The 26416-nt window shown below is 40.6% G+C and overlaps 1 protein-coding gene across 4 annotated transcripts in view; it reads right to left on the minus strand.

Annotated features, from left to right (window-relative positions):
• Nucleotides 1-6437: 6437 nt before the first annotated feature.
• Nucleotides 6438-26416, minus strand: part of LOC117020570 (24-hydroxycholesterol 7-alpha-hydroxylase) — a 75302-nt gene continuing 55323 nt past the window's right edge. For all 4 annotated transcript variants that reach the window (XM_033103159.1, XM_033103158.1, XM_033103157.1 and 1 more), the window contains 2 exons: nt 10126-10213; nt 6438-7097 (listed from right to left, as the gene is read on the minus strand). In XM_033103159.1, the coding sequence (XP_032959050.1) occupies nt 7026-7097; nt 10126-10213 (160 nt within the window). In that variant the 3' untranslated portion in view covers nt 6438-7025. The remainder of the gene's footprint in view (nt 7098-10125; nt 10214-26416) is intronic.

The following is a 26416-nucleotide window of genomic DNA, read 5'->3' on the forward strand; positions in this document are numbered from 1 at the left end:
CTCCCATATCTGCTAGGTTTCATTCTAGACCATTCTGTTGCATAGTTCTCCCAAGGGGGAGGGTCGGGGGCTTCTGGAGAAGGAAGCTGAGAAGAAAGGAAACTGTGGTACCCATCAGGAGTTCTTTTCCTGTTCCATTTGTAATGTAGGCTCTACAACAAATTAGCCACTTTGTTTTAAAGAGTTAAGAGAGAACCAAGAGTGTGGATTATGATGACAACAAGGTCAAAGGTGCTGTGTCTTGGGGTTAACATTTTCTTTTTAGGAAGGATACAGTGCTGTTTAGTGTTAGGAGGACATGTTCTGGAGGCAGACTCCCTGAGTTCAAATTCTGCTTCTGCCACTTACTAGCTGTGTGACCCACTCTATCTCCAAGCTCCACTTCTCTCATTTGTAAAGTGGGGATAATAATAGAAACAAACCTAATGCATTGGATTATTGTGAGAATAAAATAAGTAGATGGATGAAATGGGATTAGCAAAGTTCCGGGCACACAGTAATTGCTCAAGTGATAAAGAGTTCTATTGTTGGTTTCTAGAAAGTAGGCATTTGGTCAAGAAAACAAAATTTATACAACTTATACTCTTGTCAGTAACAACTATAGCCGTTTATTAAAATACCAAAACATAAGATTTTAAAACTATCAACAAAACGCTAATAAGTTTTTATTTTAATTATCCAAGCCCAATAGTAATGGAGAAAGATGGAGACATTTATTCTAAAAACATTTTTCAAACAAAAGACACTGTGCTAAGGAAAGCCAGGTGTCCCGTTCCACTCCCCTCTGCAGACTCCTGGGCTGCTTCACCAGGAAGCGTGGGGCCTCTCAGCAGAGGGCTCACCTGCACCTCCTTTGTGAGTGCTGTCCAGGGTGCTCCAGTGGAGAAAAAGTCATAGCCAGAACTCCACTTAGAAAGTTAAACAACTGTGGAGGATTACTTCCTGCTATGGTCTGACTGTTTTCATTCCCCACTGCCCCCCACACACCCCAAATTCATACATATGTTGAAATCTTAACCCTTAAAGTGGATGGTATTAGGTGGTGGGGCCTTTGGGAGGTAATTAGGTCATGAGGGTGGGGGTAACCTAAGGAGTACCAGGTAGGGGCAGAAGGCTGATAAGAAGAAATAGTCAGCTGGGACACGAGGCTTCCTGTGAACTCAAAAATAAGTGTAGTGGGAATAAATGAGTGAGAGAGCTGGGAGGGTGGAAGGCTGAGGCCAGAGGATAGACTGTCTTGATTTAAAATTTCAGAGGTCAAGCAGCTAAGTGTAGAGTGACAGTGTTCAAGTGTTGACATAGGAGGGATTGCAAAGTACTGGTTAGGTAAAGGGAATGGAATTGTGAATGTAATTTGGATCATATTATAATACAAATGTGAGATCACCGATATGCAGAATGTCCTTGTGGATGTAGCTATTTTTTTATGTGATAAAAACAATCAGCCCTCCTTTTCCTTGTTCCAAGACATGGGCACAGATTATAACTTCATTTTTATTTGATAGCCTGGAACAGAAGAGTTCATGTATTTATGGACAGAACTGCAGAACTCAATGGTGGTGCACTCTTTTTTTAAAGTGCATACACTTGTCAGCTGACATTCGTCTTTACCAAGCAGTAACAAGGAGGTAAAACACTAGCCCTGAGTGGCTGTAATTCAGCTGAAGTGTATATAATATGCAAATACAGTGTTTCATTGTAGGCCTCACCTGCTTGGGAGAATACTTCCCTGAGAACACACCTGCCAGATTGCACCATGCAACTCTCTGATCTGCTGTGGACTTCTATACTTGCATCAGCCCCTTCAGTCTCCAGACCTTTAAGCTAACCTACAACCTGCTAGCAAAGTTCAAAATCACTGTATTAGGAGATCCAAGATGGTAGACAAGATAAACACTATGCTTGCCTCTTCCTGTGAACACATCAAAATTACAACTAAATTATAGAACAATCAACCTGGAGAATTATCTGAAGTCTAGCTGAACAGAAGTTTAAAGATATAAAGAAGACACTACGTCCAGACTGGTAGGAGAGGTGGAATGCGAAAGGGGCTCATCCCACACCCACCAGTGGCAGTTGAAAATCGGGAGATATCTCAGCTACAGAAATTACCTACAAAGGAGTGAGGCACCCAACCCCTCACATGAGGCTCCCCAGCCCAAGTGCTGATGCCAGGAAGAGGAACCCCCGCCCCATACACAACTTCTGGCTGTGAAAAACTGGGGATGCTGACCATTCAGGTGGTATGGAAGGCTGTGGGAAACCCAGACATTCTCTTAGGGAGTCGCACAGGCACTCACCCTGGGCTCCAGCGGAGGGATGGTGACTGTGGAGACATCGGAGACATACGGTGAGAGACTGAGTTATGTACCTTTGGGGCAAGGACTGGAGGGACAGTCCCCATTTTCCCTGTGTGGGGCCCTCCTCCTATGCAGCCGGCAGGTAGGTGCCATTTTTCCTGTGTTGAGCCCACCCCTACAGGTCAAATCTGAATTTGATTGGCCTGGTGAGCTCTGCTGCTTAAACCTGCTGACTCGTTGAGACCCTGCCTCACCCAACTTGCATAACAGAAGGCTTTATTACCAGCTAAACCTATGGAAGCCAGCAGGTGGCAGCAGGCTTCGGCGTGTCCTGGCTTTTTATGGAGCTACCCCAGATCCGTACTGATGGCAGACATCCTCAGTCTGCAGCATGACCTCCCCACGTGCCTCCAGGTACAACAAAGGCAGCAACCAACTGTGGATCACTTTGTAGCTCCTACCAAGTACTCCCTGGCTGGTCAAAGGCAGTGGATGACCTGGGCCTGCACCAGAGCCCTTCCCAAAAGGCCCGAGAATCAACATACTTGGACGTAGCTTCAGGTCACATCAGAGCACCACCCGATTAGCTCCACAAGTGGCACACACAAAGGGCAGTCTCAATAGGCACCAGAGCCCACTGGGGCAAATCCCACTCTGAGGGGTAACCTTCCCTGCACAGTAGCCCATAAGCTGTGGGCTACCCCACAGATCGTCAGCCTGAGGGTCAATACCACGCACTGACATGCCAACAGCAATCAAGGCTCAACTATAATGGGAAGGCACACACAACTCACACAAGGGACACTCCTGGAACACCCAGAACAGGTGAGCAGGGAGACTCTGCCAGGGCCCCACTGGGCACCTACTACATAAGGCCACCCGGAAAGATTGGGAGACATAGCAGCTCTACCTAATACATAGAAACAATGCAGACAGGCAGCCAAAATGAGGAAATAAAGAAATACATCCCAAATGACAGAACAAGAGAAAACTCCATTTTTTCTGGAGTTTTAAACACAATGGAGACAAGCAACCTACCAGAGTTCAAAACAATGGTTATAAGGATGCTTGAGGAACTTGGTGAGAATTTCAACAGAGAGACAGCAAGCATAAAAATGGACATAGAAACCATAAAAAAGAACCAGTCAGAAATGAAGAATTGAAATGAAGAATGCACTAGAAGAAATCACTAGCAGACTAGATGAAGCAGAGGAATGAATCAGCGATTTGAAAGACAAAGTAGCAGAAAATATCCAATCAGAACAGCAGAAAGAAAAAAAAGAATTTAAAAGGTTAGGATAGTTTAAGAGACCTCTGGGACAACATCAAGTGTAGTGGGAATATATGAGTGAGAGACCTGGGAGGGTAGAAGGCTGCAGCCAGAGGATTAACTGCTTGATTTAAAATTTCAGTGTAAGAGTAAGGGTAAAGTGACAATGTTCAAGTATGGCCATAGGAGGGGATCACAAAGTACTGATTAGGTAAAGAGCATAGAATTGTGAATGTAGTTTGGATCATATTTTAATACAAATGCGAGATCACCTATATGCAGAACGTCCATGTGGAGGCACCTGTGATAACAAAAATTGGCCCTCCTTTTCCTTGTTCCAAGACAACAACACACTCATCATAGGGGTACCAGAAGAAACTATTTGAAGAAATAATGACTGAAAACTTTCCTAACCTGGTGAAGGAAATAAACATAGAAACCCAGAAGAACTGAATCTCCCCTCTCCCCAAATGAACCCAAACAGGCCCACACCAAGACACATTATAATTAGAATGACAAAGGTTATAATTAGAAAGACAAAGAGGTAAACCTAAAAGCAGCAAGAGAAAGGCAACTGGTAACTTATAAGGGAGCTCCCATAAGACTGTCAGCTGATTTCTCAACGAAACTTTGCAGGCCAGAAGGGATTGGCACAAAATATTCAATGTGATGAAAAGCAAGGATCTACAACCAAGATTACTTTACCCAGCAAGGCTGTCATTTAAAGTCAAAGGAGAGATAAAGAGCTTCCCAGAAAGAAAAAGCTAAAGTAGTTCACTGCCTCCAAACCAGTATTACAAGGAATGTTAGGGGCTTACGATGGAAAAAAAAAAAAAATCAAAATTATGAATAATAAAATGGCAATAACTACATATCTATCAACAATTACTTTCCATGTAAATGGATTAAATATTTCAATCAAAAGACATAGGAGGGCTGAATGGATTAAAAAAACAAAACATATATGCTGCCTACTCTAAGAGACTCACTTCAGATTGAAAGACACACACAGACAGAAAGCAAAGGATGGAAAAAGTTATTTCATGGAAATGAAAAACAAACACACAAACAGACAAAGCTGGGGTAGCAATACTTACACCAGGCAAAATAGATTTAAAACAAAGGCTATGACAAGAGACAAAGAAGGACCCAGTAATCCCTCTTCTGGGTATTCATGTGGAAAAAAAAAGAAAAAAAAAAACGAAAACCAAATTGCTACCTCAAGGGGACATGTGTAGCTATATGTTCATTGCAGCATTGTCTACAATGGCCAAGATGTGGAGGCAGTCTGGGTCTTTGTCCATAGAAGAATGGATACAGAGGCGGTGGTCCATATATACAGAAGATGCCAAAAGAATATATACACATTTTTAAAAAAGGAAAAAACTATTAAAATTGTAATACTTGATATATACCAAAAACAAAAGATGAATACAAGTCATGTTTGGCTTCTGCGATTACAAGAGGTGCTCAAAGTGGTTACCATCAGCATTCAGACACTCCTGATTACAGCAAACTACTGCTTGAGCAACGTTGACCAAAGTGTCCACTTGTATACATTTTTTTGGCACTCCCGGTACAATGGAATATTGGTCAGCCGTGAAAGGGAATGGGTTCTTGTCATCTGCTGCAGCATGGTTGGACCTGGAGCGTATTGTGATGAATGGATGTCAGACAGTGAAAGAGAGATGCAATGTGATTTCAATTATGTGTGGAATCTAAAGAACAAAATAAACAAGTGAAACAGAAACAGACTCATAGATAGAGAACATTTTGATGGTTGCCAGATGGGAGGTGGGTTGGTGTGGTGAGTGACAAAGGGAAAGGGATTAATACAAATTGGTTGTTACAAAGTAGTCGTGGGAATGTAGGGTACAGCATAAGGATTATAGTCAATAATAACTATGTATAGTGCCAGTTGGGTACTAGATGAGTCAGGGAGATCACTTCTGAAATTATATAAATATCTAACCATATGCTATACACCTAAAATTAATATAAAATAACATTGAATGTCAACTGTAATTGAAAAATTAAAAAGGGGGAAAAAGGTGAAGGGCAAGAAGAGGTCCAAATTTCCAGGTATAAAATAAATAAGTCATGTGGATGTAATGTACAGCATAGGGAATATAGTCAATAATATTGTGAAAGAATAATATGGTGTCAGATGGTTGTTGGACTTATCATGGCAATCACTTCTTTAGTCTATAAATGCTGAATAACTATTACGTATACCTGAAACTAATATAATATTGTATTGTAACTATATTGTCAATGCATTCTTTAAAAAAGCATAGTTCTTTGGGGGGAAAAAAATCACTGCATTAGTCTGGAAGAGTTAATGCACTCCAAAGTAGTTAATTTTCTCCTAGGGAGTCATCTGCTCATTGATTGGAAATAGATGACTAAGCAATCATTATCAACCCCACGAGATAATTTTAGCACAGGGGAGCAAATAATCCAGAAGAAAACATGCACTGTGAAGCTTACTTATTGTGAAATAAATGAGGCAAGCAGCATTTTATTGAATAGCAGAGGACACATCATGACATCACTGATCATTCTCTTACTAGTGTCATATATTTCCCCTGAACATGATAGAATTTCTTTTCTGGATTTCATAGTAAATATTTCAGGCGTAAGTTTTAATAGAGTCAAAATTATTTGCCTTGACACATCATTATAGTTGTGTTTCCATACATTAGCAAAATATTATCTCTTAAACTATAGTTACAAACACCTTGAGTGCTTTCACCTTAATGAAAATACAAATCAATACATGACTCAACATACATTTATTGACTATGCTTTATAGAGAATGTGCTGTCCCAGATGTGGCTGGGTGCTGAAATGAGAGTAAGACACAATCCCTGTCTTCATAGGTCTTAGAAAGCTCATATTTTATTCATACTTTTAGCATTAGACATGTTTACAGTAAAGAATTATATTAATGGAGTTGTTTACAGTAAAGAATTATATTAATAGAGTTCCAATTGTTAGTAAATATTAAGAAAAATAGACTTTCCAGAAATCATTATTTAATATTTTGTTTTTAGTATAGCCTTTTTCAAAACAGAAAGTTAAGTATGTTGCCTTCACAGTAAATTAATGGACTAACATTTTCATTCAAATGACATGATTTCTATTTACAGTTTTAATACAGTTTTGCATGAACCAAATTCCAACTTCTTTAGAAATGCCTCTTCTTCTTGATCATTTAAACATTTTCTATAAACCATGTATTCAGGTCTCTGTATCAGTGAGAGAGATGTCAGTTTCTCGGTCTACTCTTGCGATCTCAGACACAGGTGCCATTTGGACATTTTCTTGAACTAAATACTAAAACAAGGGACAGCAGCATGTTTTTGTTGAGCTCAGGTCTGGGTACTGCTGGGCCAGTGGATGAGGGGCAGTTCGTCCTTCAGAATGCCCGCCCTCCTTAGCCCCGGAAGATGTCATTTTCTTCGTTTATATTCAATTTGGCATTGTCCTTCTGGCTGCTGGACACCCAGCAAATGGAGAGAACTCTAAAAGCAGAAATGCAGTAGAAATATGGAAATGAAGAGGTAAAAGCCAACAGTTTTAGACCCAAGGTTTATTCCATTACAATCATCCCTAAAAGGCACAGAGTTTGTATTTGGAAGATTGAAAGTGTTTCCTTGATGAGTTTCATAATGGCAAGCATCACATTGAGCCTTCCATTCAAGGAACAGAAAAGAAGGCAATCCCTTACTCTGACAGCAATCCCTTCACAGTTTCACATGCCCCAAGGTTATGGGCCTGCCTCCTAACCTTCACTTTGGCTAAAGAGGATACCACAAATAAGGCTCTTTAGACATTTCTGGCCCCAAACTGTGACACAGTTGTTTGTAATTTCTGGGTGAGACCTCTACACCACGTGTCATCGATGTTTAAGAGCACCATGATGGTGGTGGTATTTCAGTGTACCTGAGCTCATAATTTCCAAAAGGATAGTTTGTGGGTTCCAAATGTTCTGTCTCCCTAGCTACAGACAAGGAATGAATGTGTGTGGGAGTGAGGGGAGGTCAGTTCATTGCAAATAACACAAAGCGATCGTTGAGGCTTAGGAGCTTGAAGAAAAAAAGCAACCTGTTATGTCAAGCTTGAGAGTGGAGAGGAAGATACGAAGTAAGGAAGGAGGTCGATTCAATTTAGGTCACCATTCTCCTGTCAAGTTAGAATGCAACAGGGCACAAAATGGGCTCCTTAGCAAGGAGAATCTTAGGGGAGTTGATGGAATGAGTACAGGGTTTCCATGGACTCCTTGAAATTGCAGCCACAATTTTCAATGTACAAAAAAGGTGTGTATTTTTCTAGAAGGGGAATCCACAGGTTTTGTGAGATTTTATAAAGATCCATAGTGCCCCCCCCAAAGTAAAACAGAATAAAACCAACCAACCAAGCAAAACCCCACTGTGTTCTCAAAAATGTGCTTGCTTTTACAAGAGAATTGAAGTTGGTCTTCTCATGAACACTCAAAATAATATAACTCCCCTTGCCAGCCTCTGGACTCTGCTGCCCAGTCATGGATCCTGGATAGCTTTGTAGCGTTTCCTTGTGGTTCATAATGGGAAGAACTGAAATTCAATTAATTTCTTACTGTCCTCTGATGTAAAATAAAACACTGGGCTGTTGCAAAATTAAATGAGGGATTTTAGCATTTGATTTTTGCTACAATGACAATATATTCCTTTTGGGGAGCTCATGTCCAAGTTCAACTACCTGGCAACCCATCCCCTTCCATATCCTTCAAGAGCTTGATAGTTTGAAGGACATTTTCTGACGTTTTTGATCACTTCATTTTACAACTTAGTCAAACAAGTCCAATAATAATTTTAATTGATCTTTCTCTTTCTAGAACAAGAATTAGATCTCAAAATGCCCTTTGAGATCATGAGAATTTACTTGGATCTGTAGTTTTGATAAACTGAAATAGCACTTCTTTAAAAAAATGTTCTTAGTAGTATCAAAACAGAAATAGGATGCGTGTAAAACTGTATAATAAAATACAACTAATAGAATTCTTAGCTAGGAAGAAAGTACTGGGAAAAATCCTGCCTAAGGATCTGGTCAAAATTCCTGATCTCCAGGGTTAGGAGTCACATGGTTTTGACAAATGTCATCCTTCTGATCTGAAAAGGCATTTCTGCATCCTCTCGCTGGTGGGAAAATAGCTGAATGCTGAGTCAGTCCTGCGCAAAATTGTGACATCTAACTCGGGGCACCAAGAACTAGTATTTGGTGTCTGTAAAGCCTTATGCTAATCATTTTGCCAACAAAACTGTACTTGGCTGAGAACGTTGGAAGGGTGTTTTGATTTCCCTTTCATTGTAGGATTTTGAGAGCTCTTTATGATTGATAGTTACTTATACTGAAAATAGAAGTGCAAAAGAAATCAAGGTGCTGCAATGTGCATATTTGTGAGTAATATAATACTGTCGACGTCACTTAGGCGCTTACATAATTTCCATTGAAATATCACCCAAGAGCTTTGTTTATCCCTCCACACATTAGCCTTATTATATCAAGCATAAATCAAAGCATAACATTCTATGTGAATAGCCCTGAGATTGCAAAGCTTAATTCTGAGCTTCAGTCTCAGTTTAAATCGCACCTTTTATCCAGAGTTTTCAAACTGACTTCCAAATATTTGGAATTAAACTGAACTTCCCCTTATTTCCTAGGACAGTGGTCCTCAAAGTGTGGTATCCAGACCAGCTGCATCAGCAAGCAGCACCAGAACTTGTTAGAAATGCGAATTCTTGAGCCTCTTCCCAGACCTACTGGATCAGGAAATCCAGGGGTCGGGCCCAGTATTTTGTGGTCTGACAAAATCCACAGGTGATTCTCATGCTCGCACAGTTTGAGAACCACTGGTCTCAACTCCATGGAGGAGTTGATGGAATGAGTGCATGGTTTCCATGGACTCCTTGAAATTGCAGCCACCATTTGGCATGTACAAAAAGGTGTGTATTTTTCTCGAAGGGGAATCCATAGGTTTCCCCTTTTGGTCTATGAGAACAAAGCTACAGAAACACAGACAAGATAAATGATTGGAATATTCAATGGTCAGAGATCAACAAAGTTCATGGCCTTTTCATTTTTGTTCGCTATTCTTACTATTGGGTTTGTTTTCTTCCATGCTATTTCTTTCCAAATGGACTAAGAGCTATGAGTGGCCTCCAAAACTGCGAGTTCATTTTTGGACCCACAGACATACCTTTCCAGGAAAACAACCCAACATCAAAGCTGTGCTTACTTAACCCAGGAAAAAAGCATTAAAATTGGTGAATCAATTGAAGAGTTCCTCACACTAAGTGGTGGAAACACTGTTAGGTTCTGGTCTGTGATAAAGGGACACATAGATTAGAGCCAGAAGTAAGGGAATAACTTCTCAGTCTGGTTCAATGTAAGGCATCTGTTAAGGTCAGGCCTAAGCGAGGAAAGCAGAAGCTCATCCTTAGTAATAATTAAAGAGTCAGAGTTTATACCAATTTTGAATGTCATGCTATTCAAAATTTTGAAACCACTTACCTGTTTTGGCAATGGGTCTAGAAGACTACAGTCATAATAATAAAAGAATAAAATGATACATATCTCAATCTCTAACAGAGCGAGCCACCTGAAAGAAAAATAGAAATTTGTTACTTGGTTGTGGAAGATAAATATCTACCAGTACAAAATATCTAGAAAGTACTCATGTTGCAGAGCAAATATACTCTTCTTGGCAGTATAAACTTTCACTATTAAAAGGATAGAGTAATGAAGAACTTACTTTTTTCTTTCATAGGCACACCTCATTTTATTGCACTTCACTTTACTGTGCTTCACAGATGTTGCATTTTTTTTTTTTTTTTTACAAATTAAAAGCGAGACGCTCCACCACCATAAGGATTATGACTCACTTTATTGCAGTGGTCTGGAAACGAACTGGCAATATCTCTGAGGTATGCTTGGCTAAATCTGCCTATTCGATAGTGTAGTCGGAATGATTAAATAGCTTAAATATGTATTTAACTTGCTTAGCCAGTACAAGCACTTAATAAATGAAAGCCCAGGTCTCTCTCTTAAGTTCAGATCTGTGCTTTCCAATATGGTAACCATGAGCTACATGTGGTTATTTAAATTTAAATAAATAAAAATTCAACAAAATAAAAAATTTCAGTTCCTCAGTTGCCTCAGCCATATTTCAAATGCTCAGTAGCCATATGTGGCTACTGGATACCATATTGAACAGTACATATTTAGAACATTTCCGCGATCACAGAAAATTCTTTTGGACAGTCTTGTCTGATATAGACCCTTACTGCCCACTGGAAATTACTGCCTAAATGTTCTATAGGCCCCTCAAATTCCCCATAAATTATGTACACATGCTACTGTACTAGTTTACTATCTACTTTGTAAGACACAAATAGAAACTAAAAAACTGAGGAAAAGGTAAATAGAATTCTATTTTTTCTTTTATGTTTTGAGCTCTTCTCAAGGTATGCAAACCCTTTTAGAGGTCACAGCCCTTAATGAACACAACTAGTCCCACAGCTCAGAAGCCTGGAAGTCATCATAGACTCAATCCTCTCCATCACCTCCATAGCCAATCAGGCACTGAGACCTTTTGTTGTATCTTCTAAATACTTCCCCAATCCCTCTCCTTTTTCCTTTATCTCCAGTCCTCCCACCACTTTGTCATGTGTTTCTGGATTATTGAATCACTTTAGCCTCCAGATTGGTCTCTCTGCTTCCGGTTTCATTTCTCCCCACTCTATTCTTCTTCACTCTACCACTGGACTGAACTTCCTAAAACATGAATCTATCACTGTCTCCTCATCTGTCTCTCTCTCTCACACAGTCAGTGCTTCCCACTTCCTCCAAGTGCCATAGAAGTACACAGCCAGCCCTTGAAGATCTACTCTCTAGCTATTTCCTCAATAGCTCCTCTTTGAAACTCATGCTCTTGCCACACGGTGTCCCCGATGTGTCCTGAACGGTGATGCTCTCTATTGCAAGCCCTTTCCCAGAGGCTCAGTCTCCTCAGGAGGCACTCCTGATCACTTGCTTCTGGGCTGAGGGGCCCTTCCTCTCCAGCTCCGGGGCTCCTGTGCATGTCTCAGCCATAGCATCTGTTACACTGAATTACAATTGCTTATTAGCCATTTCTCTCCTAGAGGAGGAATTGTATGATTGGGTCTCAGCACAGTGTGTAGTACACTAGTGGTGCCTAATAATGTGAAGTGAATGAATAGGTATGAAAGGCACTGCCTTTTATAGAGCAGATTCAATTTCCCGCCCTTTCCAATCTTCCCTGTGTTTCTGTGGCACTTTACACATCCCTCCACTAACGTCCTCGTCCTACAATCCTAGTATATATCCTACTACGCTAGTTAATCGTTTGCATTGTCTGTCTCCCCTTAGAGACTACAATCTTCACAAAAAGCAGGAATTATGTCTTATTTGTCTTTGAATCCTCAATGTTTGTTGATTGAGTGAATGCATATGAATGATCTGATATGCACATCAGATAATTAGATTTGTTTCCCACTGGCATTCTTGAAGCACCTTGGCTATATTTTATTTCAAATGAAATCTGGAGCACTCAGGGTGTTGTTACAACCCACTTGGATAGCACATCAATTCTTCATGAATATTTAGGATGCAAATTCAACCCCTATTTACTTGTAAATGCTAAAGATAATTTATTCCAACAGAGTATCAACGTCTATGAAATAGAACACACCCAATTCTTACTGATGCAGATTGAGTTCAGCAGCAATTCTAAGAAAGAGCAATTTTGCTAGCTTGTGTACAGGTTCAGAATTTCTCACAACTAAATTTTTGTCAAACGTTTTACAAATTAGAGCTTCTATGTCTAGCCATGATGGAGTAACAAAAGTCAACGCCACCCTCTTGCCTTCAACAACTCAGAAACCGGGCAAGATTCATAGTGTGGGGTGAAACATCCCTGAAAGCAAAGAAAGAGATAAGGTGAGCTCTGTGACTGCCCAGCTTACTGCCAATGGCAGTTTCCAGGCAACAGCGCAAGGGGGATAGAGCCCACACAGACCTGATCGTCTCATTACATGAAGTAGACAGAGATCAAAGTTCAGGCAAGTTAAAGAGACGAGAATTTTCAGGAATAAATATGAGAGAAGGGAGTTTCACAGGGAGCAAAAGTGTCCCAAAGAGCTACACAGGACACTTCTTGAGTATTTGGCTGAGTATTGATCTCTGCATGTGTGAGAAGAAACTACTGAGGATGGAGAAGAAAGATGCAAAAGCTAAAGAGCTGGAATCTGCTGGATAATGCCCACAGGTCAAATAAAACATGGAAGTCTACATTCCCACAAGCTAGAGTGGAAAAATCTTGCATCACATGGACCATTGGGTAGAATCCTTAAAAAGGCATTGCCTTAGTAGTGGAATTATATCACCTTAAATTAAATACCAACCTGGATTTACCTAAACAAAGGCTATGAACAATAAAGCCACAAAGTAAAGGAATACAATAAAATCTAGTATCCATGACACTTAATGTCTTGCATCTATTCAAAATTACCAGGTCTAGAAGAAACAGGAAAATACGAGACATAGCAAGGAAAATTCATTCAAAAGAAATAGATCCAGAAATGACAGATGTTGGAAACACCAATTAAATACACTCCACATGTTCAAAAGGGTAGAAGCATGATGAAGAGAGAAATGCAAGATAGAAGAAATATCCAGATCAAACTTCTAGCAATGAAAAATACAGTATCTTCAATGAAAAAGATACTGGATGGGATTAGCAGAAGATAAGATACTGCAAAAGAAAAGATAATGGAACTTAATAATGGAGAATATCCAAACTGAAGTACATAAATTAAAAAGACTGAAAAAAGAAATAACAGAGTATCAGTGACTTATAAAATAATAGCAAGCAGTCTAATATACATGTAATTTGGATATGCTGATAGGTGGCAGAAAAAAAAATTTGAAGAAATAATAGCTAAGTTCAAATTTGTGAAAACTATAATTTACAGATCCAAGATGCTCCATGAACCCCAAGCAGAATAAACATTAAGAAACTCATGCCAAGGCAAATCACAATCAAACTGCTGACAACAACAACAAAAAGTGAGACAGAAAAAATCTTAAAAGCAGCCACAGAAAACAGACACAATAAATAAAGTAAAACTAAATTAAAAATGATCATAGACTTCTCATCAGAAACCACTAGGGCCGGAAGACGATGGACCAACATCTTTAAAGTATGGAGAGAAAATATTATAAACTGCCAAAGTATGAAGAAAAAGTACTAATATTGTTCTTTATAATAATGTACTAACTACGAGAGACACTAGTCTGGAAAACTTGGGGGTAAATATTTAATTTCCTTTTTATGGATTTAGATACCATCTCAAAAGCATAATTGTTGGGCGGAAATAATGTGAAAGAGAGAAAGAGGGAAAGATATTGAAATGAGAGTCAACCAATCAGTAGACAATACGAAGAATAAACATTTGGGCATATCTTAAGGGAACTGGACATGGCGTGGCATCATGGACTGTTTTGAAAACCCCAAGTTCCAAGAACAGCCACGGACAATATTGCTGCAAGTCCCCAGTGTTATTCTATATACTCAGACTTTGAGAAATGTACTAATGGAGGAAGGGAGATGGATCCTGGAGGGAAATTAGCTCCTTAGGGAAAGTGTGAGGCTAAAATGAGGGTGTCTGCTCTGGGGTTATTTTCCAAAAAAGAAAAGCACATCCCCGTATATAGGAGTAAACGTTTAGGAATAGGGATTTTCCGCGCAGTTCTCAACTTCAATACTTTTCTCCTAGACTATGGGCAAAGAAATATTTTATGTAAAATTTTCATAATTTCTTGCCACACTGTAATTTCTGTTACCTTAAGATTTTAGTCAAATCTTATGCACTTATACTGTTTTGTGTGATAATTCAGTAAAGAATAAAGAGATGGTAAAAGGACAGGAAGTGTGGTGAGCCTCATTTGCAGCCCTCTGTGGGGGAGAGTGTGAAAGAAACAGCATCTCATCTTCAGCAAGGAGAGAGGAGTGTAGCGAAGACTGGAGAACAGCAAGGGCGAAATTCTAAATGGACAACTAGACTGTGGATGTAAGACACCCACCTTTCCTCTCTCCTCTCCCCGAAAGAGAGTGACATTTGTGGGAACAGGAACTGACGCTTAGGTTACATACTAAGATAATAAGATATTCATTCATTCATTCATTCAATACTGAGTAAACATAATAAAATTAGATCTCCATTCACTTATTCATTCAATATTTATTGAGTGTCTTCACGTACTGTATACTCTTCCAAGTGCTGAAGTTAGAGCAGTAAATGGAAACAACATTCATGCTCTACAGAAGCTTCAACTCTAGTAGAGTAATAGTAAGCAGGCCGTAAACAAGTAACACATATATCAAGAAAGAAAATAAGTATTACAATAACATAAATAAGACAACACAAGGGAGGGATGGAGGTGTGGGCTAAAATATTTTTGATAAGGAAGGTCTCTCTGAGAAGGGAACAGTTTAGCAGACACTGGAATAAAGAGAAAGAGGGCGCATGTGAATATCTGGGTACAGTATTCTATGCAGAGGAATTAAAAGGAGAAAAAATCCCACGGAAGGAGAATGAGCAACAAGTAGGCAGCTAAGGCTGTTAGCGATGAGCAAGCATGGTGGGATGTCAGAGAGACATCCCAGACATCCCACGCTCGCAGAGAGCCTCATGGGACATGTTACCGATTTCATTTTACTCTGTGAGATGAGAAGCCATTGGACAGTTGGGAGTAAATTTGACTTACGTTTTAAAAGGTGCATTCTGGCTGCTACACTGACAATAAAATATAAGATGATGTGGATGGAAGCTAGAGGACTTATTAGAAAGCCATTATGATTTCCAGAGAAAGTGGTGACTTGGACCAGGATGGTAGAAATAGCTGTGAATCACGGTCAGACCATCTACCCTCCTTACAATGGGCTGATGGTTTATATTCTAGATGTGAAAGACAGAGAGTCAAGGATGACTCCAAGTTTTTGACCTGAGGAAACGCAAGGATACAGCTGCCATTTACCTCAGCAATGGGGAAGATTGAAGGAAGAGCAGGTTGAGGAGCTGTCATGTGAAACTGTTTTGGACCTGGTAAGCATAGCTTGCTATACAGATCAGTGCCTTGGAGACATCCAGCGCAGATGCTGAGTGGAAGCTGGGTCAATGAGTGTGGTGTTCAGGAGGGATTCAGTCAGGGCTGAAGCTATAGGAGCTACAAATACAGAGTCATCATTTTTCAGAAAATTATTTAAAGCCCTGGGACAGGATGACATGACGTAGGGAGTGATTTGAATAGAAAACGTAAGAACTCTGGGGAGAAGGCTCTAGGATATTCCTAAATTTGGAGGTCAGGAAGATGAGCGAAGGAGATTGAGCAGAAACAGCCAGAGGGATAGAATAACAAACACAAAGTGATGTCTCCAAGGCTCTGTGAAAAGTGTTTGATGGAGGGCATGAGCCCCCTATTAAATGGAAGGGCCAGGAGGACCAACGTGTGAGAGGAGACATTAAAGTTCCCACTTACATTAACTGACCAATTGTCAGTGCTGAGCTCCCTCCTAGAAAAAAATCAGATGAGATCACTCATTCAGATAATTAAGCTGACATTCTTTGTTCAGCAGAATAAGCAGTGACTCCCCCAATATTCAATATTTACCGGGCAGCACTAAGAAAATACTGGCTACATTTGCATTTGTGAATTACAAATGTTTTATAGGTTCCACTTTATTCAAACAAAGGCTATTTTCTTATAACTCTGTTTTTAGCCTTTCCGTAACATTAGCTTGCTATGGAGCAGGCATTCCACTGAGCTCAGCTCCTGCATCCAAGGCCCCCTGGCCTCTTCTCAAGTCCCTAGAGGAGAGGCTGTGCACAAAGAGTAAAGACAATGAGCAGTCTGGTGGGGCAGGATGGGGGCTGTTCCAGTGAAGAAGGCACCTAGGTAGAGGGATGACCTGTTCTAAGGCACAGACTTAGAAGGGGCCCTGGAACAGCTGGGGGTCTGTTAGCTGTCTACTCCCTGCAGAAGGTGAGGTGATGAAAGATGGAGCTAGAGAGAGCAAGAGGAGCTGGTCCATGGAGGGGTCTGAATGTGTCATGGGACAGTGTTGGGACTTTGATCCTGAAAGTGCTTACAGACCTAATGAATAAACTGTATATATTGAAAAATTATACCGATGTGTGAAAACAAAGTTTCTTTAAGCATTATTACACACAGGAGGCCCTCTAATAAGTACTGGATCACACAAATGAGCAATGCAAATAAGACCAACGTTCACTAGCTACAAGATCTGACAATTAGATTCGTGATCTCAACCTAGAAAAAGTGCTACATACCTCATTGCTGAATATCACTATGGTCACCTTCGACGTGTTCCCCTTGAGAAGCTATGCACTGACACTAGCGCCTAGTCCACCCTTCAAAGCAATTTTGGAACTCTTTTTCTGGAATGGCCATCAGAGCTGTCGTCATATTACCCTTGATGTCCTGAATGTCATCAAAATGTCTTCCTTTCAATATTTCCTTTATCTTTGGGTAAAGAAAGAAATCATTGGGGGCCAGAGCCGGTGAGTAGGGAGGGTGTTCCAATATAGTTATTTGCTTACTGGCTAAAAACTCCCTCAAAGACAGTGTTGTGTGAGCTGATGCATTGTCGTGATGCAAGAGCCATGAATTGTTGGTGAAAAGTACAGGTCGTTTTGTCTAACTTTTTCACGTAGCCTTTTCAGCACTTCCAAATAGTATATTGGGTTAACTGTTTGTCCAGTTGGTATAAATTCATAATGAATAATTTCTCTCATATCAAAAAGGTTAGCAACATTGTTTTAACTCTTGATTTGGACTGACAAAATTTTTTTGGTTGTGGAGAATTGGCTGATTTCCATTGTGCACTTTCATGCTTTGTTTCAGGGTCATATTGGTACACCCATGTTTCATCTCCAGTGATAAAACGGTCCAAAACATCATCTTGCCTCTCCAAAAGGTCTTTGATTCTCCTTTGCTTTTGTTCATTGGTGGCTCTTTCAGGACCATTTTTGCACACACTTTTCTCATGCCAAGATTTTCAGTTAAGATTTTCCTAACTGTTTCTCTATTGACGTTTACTTGGTCTGCTATGCTTCTCAGTCAGCCAACAAGTTTGACACATAATTCGACAAATTTTTGCAATATTTTTGTCAGTTCCGCTCGTTACTGGCTGTCCTGACCTCTCTACATCAGTGATGCATTCTCTCCTCTCAGAAAAACATTTAATCCCTTTGTACACTGCTGTTTTCTTCATGGCATTATCCCCATAAACTTGGACTAAACTGTCCCTGATTTCACTTCCACTCTTACTCTTGCCAAGTTTAACAAGAAATTTAATGTTTGTTTGTTGCTCTAATTCAAGCTCAGACATTCTCGTGATGGCACACAAAAAGATGCAACAAAAACAATGAATGCCACTCAGCAAGACACCGCCACACGTCGACATGAACACAGCTGTGAGACACTGATATACCAAGGTTATGAAACCTTACCGAGCTGTTTGTACAGTGCTGCCAATGTAAGTGCAGAGTGGCAAGTTCACGAACTTAATTGTCAGACCTCCTATTTACCAGTACATACGTAAACATTTTAGAAATACTATGCATACTTTGATTAGAAATGAGGTTTATCAACTCATTAGAAGAATTTTCCACTAGACTGTAAGAAAGCATTTCCTTAACTAACTTCAGGTCCTGTGATATTATTCTTAAAAATCATAAAACTGCATTCCCCTTAAGGTAAAACTATAATTCAGGCTTTTGACAAATTCATATCGTGCATTAGTGAGGTTTTAATGTTTTTCTTTTATTTTTTTTAGTGTTAAGTTAGTTATTAAACTAGTACTAGCTATTAAAATAGTATTCAATATTGATATCACATTCTAAATATTTTGATATCCTAGTTAAAGGAAAAGTAAGATGAATAAATGAATAATAAAATAATATGTGCTAAAAATATGATTTTCTCCCAATCCAAATATTTGGATATTCTAGCAAAATTAACTCAATTATCTACTGAATAAAGTTAATTGTTTTGCAATGGCAAAAAACTAATTGTGTTTTCAAGCAGTTACCATGTTATTGAATTTTGTTCAATATCTACAATATGAGAGACTAATAGTCTCTCATTAAAAGTGACATTAAAAGTTTTTTGTGCCAAAGAAAATGGGCTTCGTAAATTTGTATTTTTACAGAAGCTCTCCAGAAGCAAGCTGAGCTATGTTCTCGTTAGGAATGTATCCTTAATACTACTTCTAATGTCAAAACAGTGAAAATAATGAGGCTTATTATTTAGAACAGATTTATTTTTTTACACTTACAAGAACAACATTACACATCCACAAATAAAGCTCATTAACATACAAACATGTTGAAAGTTCCTTAAATACTTAGTACTTGGCGTATTTTCCTCATTTGTAGATAAATGTTTAAGGAACATACGCAGGCCCTGAGAACACAAGTCTGACAAAACACAGACTCTAGCCTCACACTGCTAGTAATGCACGTGGAGAGATGGAAAAGGTAACAATGTAAGATAAAGGTGAAAACAAAAGGGCTGTGGAAATTTGGAGTCTGGAAAGGGCATTCCGACTTGGAATAATCAATATTGACTTTGTGTGGAGATGAAACTTGAGCTAGACCTTGATGGATGGACAGGCTTTAAATAAGCAGACATGTTGAGTGAAGCTACTCCTGACTCAGCAGCTAGCATGAGCAAGGGGAGGAACGGACCCTGTAGTCGGGAGACAGAGAGTAGACCCTCTGTCTACTCAGAGGGCATTCCCAGAGGTTTGGAAAGGTACAAGTGGCGTCCGATTTTGGAGAGCCTGGAGTGCTCCGCTAATGAGTTTGTCCTGCAGGCAGTGGTGCCAGAGTCTAAGCAAGAGAACGACACTCAGAGATGATTATTTAAGGAAAAGTAATCTGTATGTAATGAGTAAGATGGATTGAAAGAAGAGAATATAATAGAGCCAGGGAGAAGGGTTGGGAAACTGTGCCATCACCTGATGCTCAGACAAACAGACCTGGTTTAGGAGGTAAGAATGGACATGGAAAGCCAAAAGGCGGGAGGAGGAAAGGGTGACTCTAAAAGGCCAGGTGTATAGGAAAACAGTGATGTATTGAAAGGAAACAGAGAGTACCAAACGAATGACAGGATTTGGGGCCAATAATGATTTTGGTTTTCTTTGTCTTGATTTTGAGACTGAATTCCTCTCTTGAAGTCATTGAGGGCGGTGCCAGCATGGGCTGGAACACTGCCACTGTTGCCAGGAACAGGGGCTCTGAAGTATATTCCTACTTGCTACCAGCTGCAGCTTATGAAAATAGAATGATCTCGCCCTGGAATGCAGAGCAGGCAGTATACAGACATACTTTCATACGCGTGCTTCACTGAAGCACGGCTATTCAAGTTAACGGGGAATCGCTTGGCCCACAACCTCAGCCCCCCTACGAAATCTTTTAGGAAAATATAATCAATTTTGTGACTTGGAGGAAACATAATCTAGACCAGTGCTTCTCAAATTTTATCCTACATCAGAATCCCACGGAGGACCTGTTAAAACACAGATCGCTGGGCCCTACTGCCAAAGTTTTGGATTCAGTAAGTCTGGGGAAGGACCCAAGAATTTCCATTTTTTACACATTTCCAGGCAACATTATCACTGGTGGTCTGGGCTAAAACTTTAAGAATCACTGTCCTAGAGGATCTGGACAAAGGAAAAGGGTGAAAAATATGTTATAAAAATTTCTCAAAACTTTTCCTTTTAGCACACACAATTAAAATTACAAAGAATATCTCAGCTATACCTGAAACACTGAGGCTAAGGCACCAAACTTATGATTGGGAATGATAATCTGGTAGAGTTAGCAGGTAGATGCTGATATTAAATAAAGGGGGAAAAGAATCCTGAATAACATGGTAAGAGAAGAATGGGATAAGGTCAAGTTGGAAGAGAAAGAAAAGAAGGAAACATGGGAAAGCAAAGCGGAGGGGAGAAGAGGGGAGAGGAGGGGAATATTTAGAAGAGGGAAAGGAAATACTTAGATGAGAAAGCAACAGGAGAGGACTGGAGAGAACCTTAGGCCTTCTTGATCTAAGATATTGTTTCATTGGGAAGATTCGAACTGACTCTCTCGGGTCACTTTTTCAGAGTTGCTGCCAAGAGTGTTCCAATGGTGATGCTACAGCTACTCCTAGAAGTGAAGCTCCCATGTATGAGCTATGAGTTAGAAATGTGGATACTTCTTTTTAAACCTTCTTATTCAAGAAAAGGGCAAAGGAATAGTATTGACTTAAGATCAGGTGCTCACCAGAGAGAAATGATCTCCTGGCATATTTTAAATTCCAGACCTTCCAGGAAAAAATTAAGAAGTGACATTTATTTTTGTTTTGTTTTGTGATGTACCCAAAGTAAATGAAACTCAGCCTTTTACAAAGCACAAGGTATTAGAAAGCTATTAAATCATGTGGTCAGTATATGTTAATACAGTATTTCATGGTTGTCCAATAAATCTTCAGAGAAAACTTTTGCTTGAAAAAAAATTATATTACATAGGATGCTTTTGGTTGCAAGTGAGAGAGAACTCACATCAGATGGCTATATCAGGCTATATTGAAGGGAATGCATTGCTTTATGTGTCAGAAAAACCTAGAACTGGTGCTGGTCCCAGGCAGAGATCACTCCAGCAGCTCGGTGCTGTTACCAGGAAGGCAGTCTGCCTCTACAGCTCTGCTCTGTGGTACCAGCTTCATCCTAACATACAAAAAAGCATGTCTGCTTTTGTAGTCTTAAAATAGCTGCCAACAGTTTCTAGGACCAGATCCTTATTCACATCCTGCAGGGATGGTTATTTTTGACCCAAAAGTCTCAACAGAAACTTGGGTAGTTAATTCTACTGCTTCAAACATATGCCAACACCTAAACCTGTCGCTATAGGAAGGGACGAGGGCGACAGGGATGGCATGTGAGGATTGGCTTAGGGGACGGGGTTGCGCTGCTGCAGAGCTGGAGTGGAGTCAGCAGTTATGGGCCGTATTGTGATATGGTACCATTTTAATTCCGTTCCTCTTTACCCAGGAACTCAACCCTCTTTCTCAACAGCAGACACTTAACTTATTTAAGAGCAGTCACTGAGTTTGATGAGGGGAGAAGAATCCTATCATATAAAAGCGGAGGGGTGAGGAGGAGATACCCAGTCCAAAGTCTCCTTTCTTTCTCTCCAGAGAGAAATCATGCTCAGAAATCGTGTGCACAATAGACGGGTTGGACATTTATTTTGTTAAAAAAAGGGAAAAAGGGGTCCTTTCTGGAATTTGGCTCAGAAACGAACATGCTTATTTTAGAAGCACTTTGGCCGATCAAAGTACTAAAAAAATCACTCTTGAATTGCTTCTTCTATTCTTGACAGACTTAAATCTTAGCCTCATAATGAACTGGCAGAATGAGACGGCTGAGCAAGTAATGACGGCAATTTTGACAGTGGTTTCTGTGCCCCTTTGCATGAATCACTGCTCCCCAGGAAAGCAGAAAGAAGCGAGAGGCATGGCTAAAAACTGGCCCCGAGTCTTAGAATGCACCACATCCAACTCTCCCACCCTCATCCCCACCCTTTTATAAAGCCTCCAGGACATGTGCACACTGTGGTGAAAACACCAGGAGACAATTATATCAGTAAATACAGTTTGTGCAATTCTATTTACCAACTGGCGTGGAGGGGTCGCATTCGTTTATGTAACAAATTTCTCAGAATAAACTGAATGTGCCACTTCTCATGAAATCCACAGGGATCTGAGGTGGCTCACTCCGCAAAAGTGGTCAGCGATTTCTAAGTACAAAAGGGAGAAGAGCTCCTGACAGTGCTTCTCAAAGGCAAGATACTGCAAAGATAGTTTATCGCATAAGGCACAATGATTAGAATTACATTCCCTTTAAAATAAAGAGACACGACTGTGCTCAGAGCCTCACAAACCCCAATGTATAGTTGCCTTGCCACCATTAATACACAGGTCCATTACACTCCTACGAGTACTTCATTTTTTGTCTTCCCTCAAAATTTGATAGCACTGCCCATTTGGGAAGGGGTGCTTTCTGCTATGCTCTTTATTGATTATCCCCATCTAGGCCATAAAGCCCCTTCTAATGCCCTGTCCTCTGAACTCCTATTGCAATTATACTGCACATGACCCATCTGGCAGTTCTCATGCGCTCTCTTCTGCTGTTAGGTGGGGCTTGTGTTTCACGTTGCTATGTCTCATCTCCCCAACTATATTACAAGCAATTCAGGAATGTTATAGTCTTTGAATTCCCCGGTATTCAATAAAGTGACTTGAGTTAGGCTATAAGCTCACTGAGGAGAGGGACGTTCATGCCTTATTTTGTTTTGCACGGTAACTCTGAGAGCCCTACCCTAACATATCGCATACCCTCAATAAATATTTATTGAATGAAATAATAATTATATTAATGCTGGATGCTCAAGGAGTATTTGTTAGGTTGAATCATACTAGTGCTGATCTACTATTAGCTGGACCTATGTTGGAATTATTTTTTCAATAGCTGTGTGATTTTCATTAGTAATTCAAGACAAGTCCGTGATGTGTGGCCTAGTACTGCTCTGGGATACATGTGGGACTCAAAACACACACAAAAAGGTCGAAATTCCAGTTTCTGTTCCCGAGGAATCCATGCTTCATTTCCATCTCCAGTACTGCAGCCTTACTTTTATATCCCCTCTCTTACCCAAGCATGCCTTTGTCAGCGGGGTAATCTCACCAATAATCCAGGTAATTGTTCAACACTGCAATTTAATCCCTATCAATTAGCACAATGATACGGCCAACCAGGCACTCTATTGCATGGATGGGAACCAAGGAAAATCAAAGCTGTTGACTGCCGTACACTCTCTGGGGTGGTTCTAGCAAACACATCCTTTTCTGCTAAGATCATCAACTCTCAGAGATACCCATGCAACACTGGAAATCCCCGTGCTATTCCTTCATTTAAATTCATAGTTTAAGAAAAGAATGTCCGCTGTAGTGCGACTCTTCATTTGCATACTACCATGGCTGAAGAAGTCTGGTAGTGCATGCTGCTTTTTCCTATATGTTTGCAAAACCACCATTCTTCTCCAGCAATAGAATTATGGGACAGGTTCCTTTGCTGTGTGTACCTAGCAGCTTCCCAGCTCCAGGGAAGTGCCTAGCAAGGGGCTCTTCCTCTAAATGCATTTTCAGAACTCCCACTATTCTGAGGAGGAACTATAGTTCTTCCATTCTGATTTTTAGTTGGCAGATGATGGCAGCCATGAGTATTTATTTAGCAAATTCAGCAAAATCTTCTGTGTTCACTTGTGAGAAGGGCTCTCATGCTACCTCTGTGGCCTGAATTCCAAGCGGTGACAATTATGAGGCCACAAGACTGTGTTCATGACCAACTTTGATTGTCAGCTACTTTACAGTCAACTTTCTCTGACTCACTGAGTATTTGGTACATGAGAAAACTGGCTCCCGGTATACAAACTAAGAATGAGTGCAATTTTCTGGAGATTATGCTAAGGGTTTGTGGTATTAAATTTCTAGTGCAAAGATCTATCTTGGAATACAAGGTCCAAATGAAGTCATGCATTTTCCTGAACAATTTTCTCTTTTATCTGTCTAAAAAAGACATGTTTTGTGGGTTGGCTGTTTAAAATCAGTAACAGAAAAATTAAGGAACTTTTAAAAACAGAAACTTACTAAGAAAATGACACTAAGGAAGTTTTTCAAAAACATTTAAGTCATATTAATTCAACATTCATATTTAACCCATAGATTTTGGTTACATGATACATATATTTTGCCATACCTCAGACTCAAAAGTTGTCAAAGGAAAACTTCACATCTTGTCCCCAAACTTGTTCCTGTTGCTGATTTCTCTATTTGTACCATCTCTTCCAGCCATTTAAATTCAAAACCAGTACTCCTCAAACCCTTCCTCTCAATGAATCCCAATTTCCAATCATTTTCCAAATCTGGTACTATGCCCTGCCTTTCACATGGAATTTTAACATAACTATACACCTATGTCTTGCCCCACCATAGTTCATTCTACCCAAACCCTTTTAATACTTCATTAGCTGTGAGCTCCATTACCTTGTGTGACAGCTCCTAAACCAGGTGTTAAGGGGCCTTCCCATTTGGGCCAATGTACCTTTTCAATCTTTCTTCCTGCCACTACCAGTAATCTGGTCCCCATAACAGTAAAGCCATAAGCCCTTAACCTCCATGCCCTGTGCTTTAAGACCCGTTGATCACTCTGTTTCCTCAGCTGGAAGTGTCTCCAACCCTTAAGGCCACTTTCCCCAGAAAATTCTTCTAAAATCACCCTAACCAGATATGCCCTCTCTCTTAAATCTCAAATGTGAATCTTATCCTGCATTCCTTGCACTTAAATAAGATATTGTCTCCTAAGGGTTGAGAACATGTCTTACTATTGTCTGAAGCTTCTGTAGTACCCATGACACTACTTTGCATATAGTAAGAGCTCAGTACATTAACAAATGTAGTTTCGGGAAGCAGACCCAAGATAGCAGAGTAGATAAACACTGTGCCTCCATCTTTTCATAAACACATTAAAATGACAACTAAACTATAAAACAATCAACCTAGAGAACCATCTGAAGTCTAGTGAAACAGAAGTCCTTAGCTAAAAATATAAAGAAGAATTCATGTCAAAACTGGTAGGAGAGGTGAAGTTGTGGAACGGACCCCAAAACTCCATGTGGCGGTTGAGAATTAGGAGGGATATCTCAGCTGTGGAGGTTCACCACGGAGGAGCAGGGGACCCCAGCATCCCACACCAGGATCCCCAGCCTGGAGTACCAGTGCCAGGAAAGGGAGCCCCCACAACATCTAGCTGTGAAAAACAGCGGGGATTCTGACCATCTGCATGGGAGGGGAGGCGGCATGAAACTCAGGCATCCTTTTAAATGGCCCGCACACAGACTCACTCGTTTGCCGGCACTCAATTTGGGCTCCAGCGGAGGGATGGGACTCAGGAGGCGATGGAGGCATATGAGGGGCAGACTGAGGTATGTGGCTTTGGAGGTGAGGGCTACAGGACAGGCGGACACCATCTTTAATGTGTTGAGCCCACTCCCTAGTCTTACAGCCAAATCAAAATCCGACTGGTTCGCTGAAATCTGTTGCTGTACCTTGCTGACTCATTAGCCCCCTTGCTGACCCTGACCCACACAACTCCTCCACTTTCTTCGTAAGCAGCCAGCCCCACCTGCATTGCACTCTTTCTTGTAAAACTATTACAGTCCATGGGCCCCAGGTGGGTGGCAACTGGCCTCAGTGTGCTCTGAGACTTTTGCTGAGTTTCTCCAGGCCCGGCACTGGCACCAAACCAGAGTCTACATTAACCCGGTGACCACAACTCTTCCCACTCCAGTGATTCCCTAAGGCCATTCCTCACCCAACTTGTGTACCACATGAGGCTTTATCAGTGGATGAATCTGAAGGCAGCCAGGTTTCAGCAGGCCTTGGAGTGTCCTAGGTTTTTGCAGAGCTACCCCAGGCCCGGTATTGATGGCAGCCATCCTCAGTTTGTAGCATGGTCTCTCCCATATGCCTCCAGGTTTAGCAAAGGCAGCGAACATGGGTTGCTTTGTAGCTCTTACGACGTAGTCTTTGAATGGTCACAGGCAGTAGATGACTGGGCTTTGCACCAGCGCCCCTCCCAAGAAGCCCCAGAACC

This window comes from Rhinolophus ferrumequinum, chromosome 3 (genome assembly GCF_004115265.2).
Source record: "Rhinolophus ferrumequinum isolate MPI-CBG mRhiFer1 chromosome 3, mRhiFer1_v1.p, whole genome shotgun sequence".
Taxonomy (NCBI): Eukaryota; Metazoa; Chordata; class Mammalia; order Chiroptera; family Rhinolophidae; genus Rhinolophus; species Rhinolophus ferrumequinum.